Below are 11,286 nucleotides of genomic sequence, written 5' to 3' on the forward strand. Positions count from 1 at the left end.
TTCATTCTATTTGAAAGAGAAACTCCCAAATGTTCAATACTACCCTATATTTAAAAGTTAAAAATATACTGGAAGTGGATGGAGTCATGATAGCACTGAGCACTTTGGGGGAGGACAGCGACAGTCATAGTACAGTGTCATAGCAAAATATTTCAGATTTACCAGCGGAACTGTTTAATTTTTAATGTGTATTAGAAGCATTAGTTCCAAGGCAAAATGAAGCGATATTATGTTTAACTGTTTGTTTGGAAACTTCTTTTATTAAAAAAGATTTTTAATAATGCTATTTGCAATACAGGTGTGATAATACTCAATAAAGCATTGTGTACTTGATATAGTGATCTTAGGAATGTAACAATCCATCTAGATGATGCCCATCCCCTCCTCCATTAGATACCCTAGTAGCAAAATGTAAATATCCTTTTAAAAAATAAAGAGGCCTTTGAGCTGTTGGAGCAGAGTAGGGCGGGGCAAAGGAAAGTGCTCTTTCCTGACACACTCTGGCTTCTGGCTTTGACTTCATTTAGTAAGGTCGGTTCTCAGAGAACTTCGACAAACCCGTCTATGCTCCACAAAAGCACAGGAGAAGGAAAGCTTGTCAGTCACAAGCAGCTATGGACAAAACCAGCGGCAGGGGACAGGGTTAGGGAAATGAGGGGGAAGAAAAAGTTGGAGTAAAGTGCACAGTTACCGTCAAAAAAATATATTATTTTGATCCTAAGAAAATTAAGAGAATTTTATCTAATGAACTAGATTGCTGACCTTTTAATACATTTGGTTTTCATAGAACATACAATCACCATCGGACATAAAAGACTAGTTTGCTTTTTTTAAAAAAAATTGCTTGGAGTTATCTACAGGAAACTTGTGAACGCAATTCAAGGATAACATTCTGCAGCTCTTTGGGTATTGGACGATTTCCTCGAGTAAGTCCACAAGGAAATAGGGAAATGTTCATTTCACCAATTCAAGTGGGCATTTCCCCAATTCTCTGACTCCTTTCCCCCCTTTCGCTCCTTCTTTTCCTAAATGCCAGTACTTTCCAGTTCTCCATCCTCTACCCCTAGGGCGTGAGACCTGGAAATCATGAAGAGTTTCTCCTTGTTTGTAAACTGCCTCTGCACCGGCTGAGGTGGCTGGGCCTCGGGTGGCCCTTGGCTGGGATCCTCCGGGGGGCTCTGCTGCGCCCCCGGGGCCGTGGCAGCCTCACAGTCTGGACTTTTACTGGCTACTGCTTTCACAACCGACTCCAAAGAGGTGCCAGCCTCCCGCAGGGGGGTGTAGCCCTTATTGCGGCAGGATGGGTCATCCGACTGGGAGCTTGGCGAGTCCGGCCTGGCTGGGGGCGAGTCCTCCAGCCGCAGGGGCGGGGAGGGGCAGGCGACTTTGGCCGGAAGGCTCGAGTCCAGCTCCGCGCTGCGCGGGGAGGGTGGGGGCTCGGGGGACAGCGGCGCCCGGTAGTCCGGGAGCCCGCTGGTGCTGCGGCGCCGCAGGGCCGCGTACCTGCCGGTCCTGGGCAGGCGGCCACCCTGCCCCCTGGCGGTGCGCGCCGCCGCCGCGCCCTCGGGCTCCTCCAGCTCGCTGGGCGCCCTGCGCGAGCCGCCCGGGGCACCGCGGAGGTCGGTCAAGCTCAGGTCGAGCTCGCCCCGCGGGATCTCCCGGGAGCCACGTTCCCCAGGTGGCCTCTGCCAGCCGCAGCTCGCGCCCTCCGCGTCCCCGTTCGCATCCCCGTCGCCATCCCCGTCCCCGTCGCGGTCCCCTTGCAAGGGTAGTAGCGCGAAGGCGCTCAGCGAGGAGCCCACGAGGGAGCTGGCGGTGCTCTGGCGCCCCCAGCTCTCGGGTGGGCTGCAGGGCGCCGGGCTGCTGCTGCTGCTGGCGGCCGCGGTGGCGGCGGCGGCAGCGGCCACAGCGGCGGCGGCAGCGGCGGCGGCCCGGCGACGGCTGGCCACGCCCGAGCGCTCGCGGTAGATGCTGAACACGGCCTCTGCCAGGCTCGGGGGCTCCCGCGGGCAACGCGGGGACGAGGCCAGATCGGGCGGGGACGCGGCGCCCTTGGCCCCGCCGCCGCCCCCGCCCAGCGCGGCGGGGTGGGGCCACGAGCCCCTGGCCAGCATCGCCGCCGCCCCGAAGGCGTCCCCCGCGCTGCCGCCGCAGCTCCCGGGCTTCAGCTCCAGGCCCCGCGACTGCACGTAGCTGAGGAAGCCGTTGAGCGGCGGGGCTCCGGGGGGCGCCGAGGCGGCGGCGGAGGACGAGGAGGCGGCGGCGGCGGCAGCCGCAGCCGCGGCGGCCGCTAGGTCTTTGGCGCGGAGGCTGTGCACGTCGATGACGGTGGAGTAGAGGTCCCGCAGGTTGATGATCTTGGTCTTCTTGTCTCGGTTCTCGTGGAGCACCGCGTTGGCGCAGATGAAGAGGAAGATGCCGATGCCCATGATGAGGGGCCCGAAGACCTTGAGTTTGTCAGAGTGCAGGTATCCGGAGAAGATGCGGAAGAAGAAACCCACAGACGTGGAAGAGGAGGAATGGCCGGTGGACCGCGCTGGTGGAGTGCTTCGGGGCGCGCCCACCAAACTAGAGTTGACACCCCCCGGAGTCCCCAGGTGGCTCCTGGACCGGTTTTTGCTGCCACTGCCGCTGCTATTGGCCGTGGTCGGGATGCGGTGGCCGCTGCCTGCGGGCGACAGCTGCTTACCCCCTTCCCTGTTGGTCCCGTTGGCCTTGGGCCAGTAGCCCACCACTGCCATGGCTATGCCCACCAGCAACACCAGGATCCCGCAGAGGGCAATGAGCCCCGAGATGGAGCACAGCTTTAGTTTGCCTTTCACCACCACCACATCGTTCTTGCGCCTTTTCTTGGCTTTCCGCTTGCGCTTAGGGACCTGGGCTGGGGGGCGGAGGGGATCCTGCTTTCTGGCGGAAATCCTTAGGAGGCCACCGGTGGCGATCATGGTGAGCCGGTGCCGTGCGGGGCTAGTCTCTGTGGCAGAGGCTTGTGTAGTGGGGGCGCCAGCTGCCCACTAGCTGCTCCGCCACCTCTTCCTGCTGCAAAGCAGAGGAAGACAGTCAGAGGGTACAGGCTTGGCTGCAGCAACATCCCACGCTCCGCAAACGTCCAGCTCCCAAGTCCCACCACATGTGTACCCCCCCACCCCAGGGCTACCCACTAAGCGAGGTGCTGGTTGTAGAGACCAGGGGGTGGGGTAGATGGATTAGGGCCGAGAAACGCTGTTGCAATCATTGATAGGAGGTGATAAAACAATTTGAGAGAACGCCTTCTTCCCCCCCCCACCCCCATCCCACCACACTCTCTGTAGGTGATATTCCAGCATTGCTCATTTCAAACCCTCCCAGCTGGCAGCTGAAGGAGTGTTGACCATTAGTAGAAACCAAATGTGGGGACTCAAAGTGGTGGTTGAGGACTTTCCTGGCAAAAGCCTTTCCTTTTGTCTCAAGAGAATCGGAAGACTGCCCAAGGGAGCTGTACAGGAGGTTCAAGTCTCTAAGAAGAGGAATTTGTCAGTGTTTAGCCCAAAGTCACTAAAACAGTCACAAAAGTTACTATTTTATAAAGACACAAGCAATTTTCATTAGTGGATGAAAATTAAAGGTCACATACTGGCCGGCAGACGACTTCTGTACCGCAGATAGTTAATAGAGAGTTCATTTCCGGGAGAGCACCAGAACTAAGTCAGTCCTCTGACAATAAATCCCTTCACAAAGTTGTCTCCCACCTATTACTCTTCCTACAGCTAAAGGCAAGCAGTATTTTTCCTCCTTTCTTCTTTGCAACATCTGGACAGCTTCTTGGGGTGGAATATTTAGTTTTAGGTAACAGGTTATGTAACTGAGCTCTTCCTTCTGGCCTCCTCTCCTCCCTCAGAGGAACTCCCTTAAAGGTATCATGTGCTAAATCTCATCAGGGACTTTGAGAAGTCCCCTAGAATCCCTAAGAGAAAGATCTTTTTTTTTTTTCTCCTGTGGGAAAATTACAATCTTAAAAAGAAAACAACAACAACAACAACAACAAACCAGCCACTCTGCCATTATAGCCTTCTGACCCCTTATTAATGTGCCAACAGCACTCTTCAGAATCCTAATATTCAAATGAGAAGGCAATTAACTAGGTATTGCAGTCTACATAATAATGATGATTTGTAGACTGACATCTCCCCCAAGTGAGAGGTTGTTTTCTTCATCTTTCTCTCATGAGGTCATTTTTAGGAAGGGAGGGTGGCAAAAATCAATGCACTATCCTATAGGAAGTTTAGTCATTTATAATAAAGCCTGGTAGGTAAATGCACAGATGTGTCTTTGCGGATATCTGTGAGCTTGTAAAAATGTCAATCCTGCTGGATCCCCAGAGTAAAACATTTTCTGTTCCATTGGTTGTGTTCCCTCCTATAATAGAGATGCTAAAATTAAGGGCATTGTATGAATTTGAAAGGCTCAGATATCACTCACAAGCCTTTTGGTATTTTATCCTTTATGAAATAATTCATGTTTTAGAATAAATTACCCTTTGAAAATGTGGGATTACTTAGGAAGAATTTTGCTTTTAATTGGCGCCTGGGTAAAGAGCTTTGGCCCTTGATCCCCTCCCTCCATTATATCAATATAGGCAGAATCTTTTCTCCACTGGTGGAAAAGCAAACAGTAATCAGCTCTTTACAATGTTTGCAAATCAATGTCTCCTTGGAACTTGGTTGGTTTTCAGTAAAGAGAAATACTAGGTAGGTTAGAGAGGGGTTAGTAGGGAGAATATATCTATAAGCCTTTAAAATTGTGTTTTAAGAAGAGGCTGCACCAGTAAAGTACAAACAGATTGTAAAAAAAAAAAAAAAAAAAGAGTAGCTACTGTTCATCTGTCACCCCCCAAAATAAGCACATTTATTGTGTAGTTGTAACATAGAGACTGCTGTTTTAAGTGATCCCTAGACTGTAGCATCTTAAATGCAATAATCCGGAGATCTGCAGTTATTTTAAGGATTTCCGAGCCAGACATTTTAGAAACAAACCTAGACTCAGTTGGCAGGGTGGCTCTGCCCAAAGAGAGCAGGGCTAACATTTTGTTGGGCATTGGTAAGGAGCGCCAGGATGCTAAGCATCTTTGGGAAAGAAGGTACCCACATGTATTTCTCCTCAGTAAGGCAGCTTTGGCTCTGGGTAGACAGAATGTAAGGAAAATTGGAATGGATTTCAACAATCGTTTACAGATCTTTAAAATTAGTTTAATAGCTAGTAATTAACTCCCTAGTTTATTATTCCTTCAGCTCCCTTGAAGGCTGAACTCCTTTATAATGTATTGCCATCTGACGTGAAATACTGACAAAAGTCAGGTGGCAAGGAAGACCCACGTTTGAGGCTTTTCTTCATACATAATGAAGGGAAACAAACTTAGCAGTCGAGGTTGGCTGCCCTCGCAATTTACTGCCTGATGCTGGTCTTTCCGTGGTTAAGGAATGGAGGATGGGGGAAGCAAAGGAGGGATGTCTAAAAATACAACTGCTTCCAAGAGAGACATTCAAGTTCTCGGCTCATGATGGATTAAGCCCCACTCGGCGTCTGAGGCTCCCAGCCCACAGGCGGGGAGCGCCCTGCCCTGCCCGGGACTCAGTCCCGGTCCTCGACCCCCCACTCCCTAATTGGCAGGAGAGCAGACCCCTTGCCCCGCTATTTGGTCGCTTATTTATGCTGGAGTCACATGAGTGCAGCAGCTGGGAGTCCGCCTCTGGAAAGAGCACAGGCAGGAACGAAGTGAGGGCAATCCTGAGCTCGCTTTTTCTGGGCAGCGCATCCCGTGCAGCCCGCCGAGGTCCCCGACCAGCAGCCCGAGGGACCCGGGCTCGGGGCCGCGGGGGTGGGGAGGGGCAGCTCGGGGGCCGGGGACTCACAGAATTGCTCAAAATGGCAGCACTAAAAGCAAACAATATCGCTCACTTACCCGGGAAGGCTGGGGCAGCTCCGGGCCGGCAAACGGGCGCTCCGGCGACACAAAGGAACCATGGAGAAACTTTTTCAGCCCGAGCCGACGGCGGGGCGCAGGGACAGCGCCTCGGGGCCCACCAGCCGAGCGCCGCTCAGCAGCCCAGCGGGGGCGAGCGCCCGCCCCAGGTTCGCAGCCCCCCCCGCTGCTGTGGCGGGAGCCATTTCCAAGAGTTTCCAAGAAGTGTCAGGTCCTCCGCAGCCCGCATCCTGCCTCGGAGCCGTCCTCCCCGCCGCCGCTCCTCCTGCGCCTCCCCGCGAGCCGTGCCGCGGCGCTCCCGGGCCGGCCCCAGCGCCTCTTTTGTGTGGCTGCGGCGCGCCGGGCTCCGCCGGGTGGAGTTGAGCCCGCGGCGGCGGCGGCTGGCGCGGCTCGGGGCGGCCGGACTCGCGGCTGTTGCTAAGAGACCGGAGCCATGACACAGGGAAATTGCGGCAGGATGGCAGTCGGTACCCGGCCCGACTCTGCTGCTCGGGGGCGCACCCGCCCCCCGCCCCGCCCCCCGCCTCCTCCCCGGCGCTGCCCCCCCCCCTCAGCGCCGGCCTCCCTGCGCTCCCCCCACTTCCTCCGCAGCCCGCTGCCGGTGCCTTCGGGGGAACCGCTTCCCGGAGGACCAGGAGGCGCGAGGGGAGGGGGGAGTGTGTGGTGGGGGGTGCGGCGAGGGGCGCGAGGTGCAGGGCTAGCGGCGGAGGACGCGGGCGGGCAGCGCTGGCGGGCGCGCGGCACCTCGGCCTCGGCCTCCCCCGCCCCCGGGGCGCCCCGGGACCGCCGCCCGCCTTGGCTGGGAGCTTTGTTCTTCTCCCTCCAACTACCTGTCTGAGCAGCGGGCCGGAGGGCGCCCAAAGGAAGGGCCGTCACTCCCGGAGGGTCTCCCAGTCAGCGTCCCGAGGGGCGCCCTGGGGTGCGAGAGGGGGCAGTGCCCGCGTCTCCCGCCCTCCCGCCCTCCTTTCCTCCCTCTTCCCTCTCCTCTTTTGTTGCCTCTACTCTCGGACACGACACAGCCTGGGCTGTTTCTCCCCCTCCCACTTGGGAGTTTGCGGTGTGGACGCACAGCGCGAGCACAGTAAGTTGTCCCCCAGCGAACTGGGGCGGGCGGAGTGCAGCTGTCCCCGCCGCGCTGGGCGCACCGCGGGCCCCGGGGCAGCCAGCGTCTGATGCCCTCGCGCTCCGGCCGAGCCGGGCTTTGTGACCGGCCTCCTCGGGACCGCGGCGTCTCCCCGGCACGCGGGGCAACTGGGGCTCAGCGGAGATTAGAATCAGCTCCGGGGCGCTTCCTTGGGCAGCCCCTCCTGCTCCCACTCCGTGCGGTAATCAGCAAGCATTAAAAGGAAAAGTAATAATTCTCCAGGAATCAGGGCTAGGATCAAAGGGGGGGGGCGGTAGGGAGGATGTCCAAACTCCCTACGTCATTTTAAAAATGCGAGAGGGAGAGAGAGATCCTGTTTCCTAGCTCATCCCTGTCCTCTCAACTGTAAAGTAAAAATGACAGGGAAAAGAGAATTTCAACGTGGAATTTCCCCACGGAGTATTGAGAAAGAAAGATTTTAATTATCTATGGGAGTGAGGCAGCCAGGATTCAGGAAGAAAGCAAGAGGAGAGCAGACGAAACAAGGGCTGTCTGAACTTTGGGGTGCAGACAGAAATCCTATGGTGGTGGTGTGGAGTGGGTGTTGTCTGTGCTGAGTTTTGCTGTTTAAGGATCCACAGAACCCACACAGGAGGGCTTTGCTGGCCACAGTTCCAGTTACAAGATTGTCCCTCTGTAACACATACATCCTTCACTTGGGTTTTAAGCTCAAGCATACACTTTTCAAAAAGAACAATGAGGACACAAACATTTACAGATGCAGTGATATAAATGTGGGCCGGAGGGAGATGGTGGGGAGGGGGGAGGGGATGAAGGAGAAATGTTTCCTAAAAGGAAACCCTGCACCTGCCTGTTTGCAAGGTGACCCCTGTCACCCTTTTCAAGCAAATTGTGAATCTGCATGATGATCCAGGTGTTTGGAATCCACCTCTTCCCACCTCTATATTCCTGCTCAGATTATGAATGCTAGAAAACAAGCCGTATAAAGGGAAAGTTTTAAATTCCACATTGGATTGTTTCCTTTTAGAGAAATCACTGCAAAGGAGAAATAACTAGGTCTAGTTGTCATCTGTAAAGAGTTTTTGGCTCCAAGCTTCAAGATTTCTTGAATTTCAGTAATCTGGGGTTTTGTACAGAGAACAGATCTGAGATCTCATCTCATTACCCAGCTGGCTGCCAGGGGCCATGGGTGGCACCTTGTCTCCTTTGTGGGCCTGTTTGCTGATCTGTATAAAGAGAATAATATCGCAGAACTTCATTAGGATTTTAGAGGGATTAAGTCATTAACAGTTTCCAATTTCTGCATAAATTATAGTTATCGTTTGCACATTTAAACTCACTTGAGGGATCTGCAGAAGAAAAGAATCCTTTTCTAGACAAACAGGCCTTGGACATAGCTAGTTTTTTTTTTTTTTTTTTTATGTTGACGACTACAATAAGATTTATGGTTTATTACTTAGAGGCTTCCTTCCAAACTGAGCTCTTTGGAACTCTGAACTGTTCTATTTAACCTGAGTGTTACCACTTTCAGTAATTTTCTTTGTTTTTAGCTCAGGGTATCAGAGGAAATCAGACAGATCCCATCTGCTTCCAGCGGAGTCCTTTATCCTCTCTGTAATAATATAGTATCAACATACATTCCTAGGGGTTTCTGAGTTACTATTGTATTTGGCCCCCCTGGAGTTATTTTCCTTCTGATTTCATCAGCCACTTCAGTTGGGATGATTTCTGGGATTGTGGGATACCCCCTGGCACCCTGCTAAGGACTAAAAGGCTAAGACTACCTAATCGTGATCGCTCATTTCAGTGTCTCAACTCGGAGCTCAGGACAGCAGGTGGAACATGTTGTAGCAGAGAGCAATGAAAGCCTTGGGGAAAAAAAAGAAGAGGAAAAAGATGAGCTTCATTTAGTTGGATTAAACTGTGACCTGAAACCTTTCATTTGCTCTTTCTTAAAAACAATCCTTATGTAATTTTTTTCAGTTTCATAATTTATTCACAACCCCTTTGCTTTCCCTGATCATTTCATCAACCTGGCCTGGCTCCCTGGCCCGGGCTCCCAGTGCTGCCCAGGGGCAGCCGGTGGTCAGCCATGGGTCCACCCAGGCCCCTCTCAGTCTCCAGAAGCCTGCAGGGGGAAAGGGTTGGCTTATCTCAACAGCTCAACGCCAAGCTCAACGCCAACCTCTCCGCAAGTGCCGCTGTCACAGTTTGCTTGGGCCACGGAAACAGAGGTAGTTTAGTTTAGTGGGTTCTGGAACAACTTTGTATCCTCCACTAACTAACTACTTCATTTAAGTAAGTAAATGACTTAATCTTGCCTGCCTCAGTTTCCTCAGCTGTAATGGGGCAATGACACTAATCCCTACCTCATGGCATTCTTGGGAGAATAAACAAATAAAGTTCCTGCAAATTAATGCCTAGACCGTGGTAAACACTCACTAAGTTTAGCTTTCAACCTTGTTAGTCCCGAGGTCCTCTCCCAGCTTGTTTTCCTCACTCTCCCATTCTATTCCTATTCCCCAGGACCTACTTGGGACTGTACCTTCATTTAATCTCCCTGGAATGGGGTTTTGGAATCAGCTTCTGTGATGGAACTATGTTTCCTGTCCGTGTGGCAGAGGCCCAGTGCCACTCACCAAAGCCCGCTGTCCAGGAGGATGAAAACGCTCTCTCCATTGCTGGTTTCCTCACTGTGTGGCTAGCCGGGGCCCTTTAATTTCACCTTGCTGGAGAATCCAGCTATCAAACTCCTGTCAGTCTACAGTCAAATTCGAAGTCTGTGAAAACACAACCAAGAGAACATTCTTCAGCCTGAAGGTTTGAGGCTATCACAGAAAGGACTCTCAAGCCATTTTCTGGCATCTCGACAACAGAAGAAGGAACCTGTTATCCCAAGGTTGAACACAGGACATAAAATTCCTCCTCTTTCCTCAAGCTTCCACCCTGCTAGGAAGAAGCAACAGGACAGGAAAAAGCATGACCAAAAACAGCCACAAACTAGGCAATAGATTTCGCAAATAAAAATATTGCATGGGACATAAACCTAAAGACAATTTGTTGTAGATCTGAAATTCAGATTTAACTGGGCTTTTATCTGCAACTCCAACACAACATCCCTTAGTAGCCTCACAGATGGCTTCATGGCACATGTAAAGGATGAAAGAGCCTGAAAGAAAATGTGAACTGCAACCATACGTTATAGCCTCATTAGATTTCTTCTGGAACAGGAGAGGCAGAAAAACATTGAGCAGAGTGTGGATGGAGCAGAAGCACTTGGAAGTGCAAGGACAGCATTTCCACAGCCAGGCAGGCTTGGCCTTGGGTTTTCTCACAGTTGAAGGTTCCATGGTTCCTGTTTCTAGCCCTTGCCCATGGATCCCCATCCTGCTGGAGGGACGGGCACTTGCCGTGCCTCCACTCCCTCGATACCCACAGGGGAACCTCTGAGACACAGCACTCAGCAGCACTTCCAAGAACTTCGGTTTCGAAACAGGGTTAACTCACGCTAGCGTCAAGGTCACGATCAAACCCGTTTCTTGTGTTTCTGAAAGGTGTCAAAGAGTTCAAGCCCAAAGGCTTTCACTACAGAGGAAAGGAAATGATGAAAAGTCTACAGAGCATTTCTTAGAACCCATCGGATGGAGGACTCTCCCTCCGTCCCGGGTAGATGGCATGTGGCAAGAGTAGCCTGCAATCTGCCTTCAGCCTCGATCATTCTTAACATTACAAATCACCAGGCTCTCGATTGGAGACCAACTCGGGTTGTTTTCTCTAACAAGTGGGTTCATTTTTGTCCATTCCATTTTCCCCTACAGCCTGCATTTCCTACCATTTCCCAGGTACACTATCAAAGCTAGAGTGTGTGTCTTATAAAATAATTGAGGTCTCGGATGAGAAACTGGGGTGTGTTGGCGGGACTGAGAGCAGATCAAAGCCGAGCCAGGAAAGGGCTTGGCAGACGGGGCTCCATCCATGGAAGGGCCAAGGACAGCTGACGGCTGAATTTGCCCTACGTTCCCCAAAGGATCCTAAATGTCCACTCTCAGGTTGTTCCTGTTATTTCTTATCACCCACAAGCACTGTGGAGAGACGGACTTGTCCTACTGAGAACTAATGGGAGCTCACATGTCTGCTCTCCTTTCAGAATTAATTGTGATGTGAGCTGCTGCGAGTACCCAGCAGGAAAGAACAAACACAGACAAGGAAGTGGTTTTCAAAA

At 52.4% G+C, this 11,286-nt stretch overlaps 1 protein-coding gene across 1 annotated transcript; it reads right to left on the minus strand.

Moving 5' to 3' along the window:
• Window positions 1-250: 250 nt before the first annotated feature.
• TMEM200C (transmembrane protein 200C) lies at window positions 251-6,023 on the minus strand. The gene is made up of 2 exons (XM_044383132.2): window positions 5,939-6,023; window positions 251-3,039 (listed from the first exon to the last, which is right to left on the minus strand). The coding sequence occupies exon 2, from the start codon at window positions 2,943-2,945 to the stop codon at window positions 1,026-1,028; it is 1,920 nt and encodes a 639-aa protein (XP_044239067.1). The 5' UTR covers window positions 2,946-3,039; window positions 5,939-6,023; the 3' UTR covers window positions 251-1,025.
• Between the last annotated feature and the right edge of the window lie 5,263 nt (window positions 6,024-11,286).

Source organism: Ursus arctos, unplaced genomic scaffold, assembly GCF_023065955.2.
Source record: "Ursus arctos isolate Adak ecotype North America unplaced genomic scaffold, UrsArc2.0 scaffold_17, whole genome shotgun sequence".
In the NCBI taxonomy this organism is placed as follows: Eukaryota; Metazoa; Chordata; class Mammalia; order Carnivora; family Ursidae; genus Ursus; species Ursus arctos.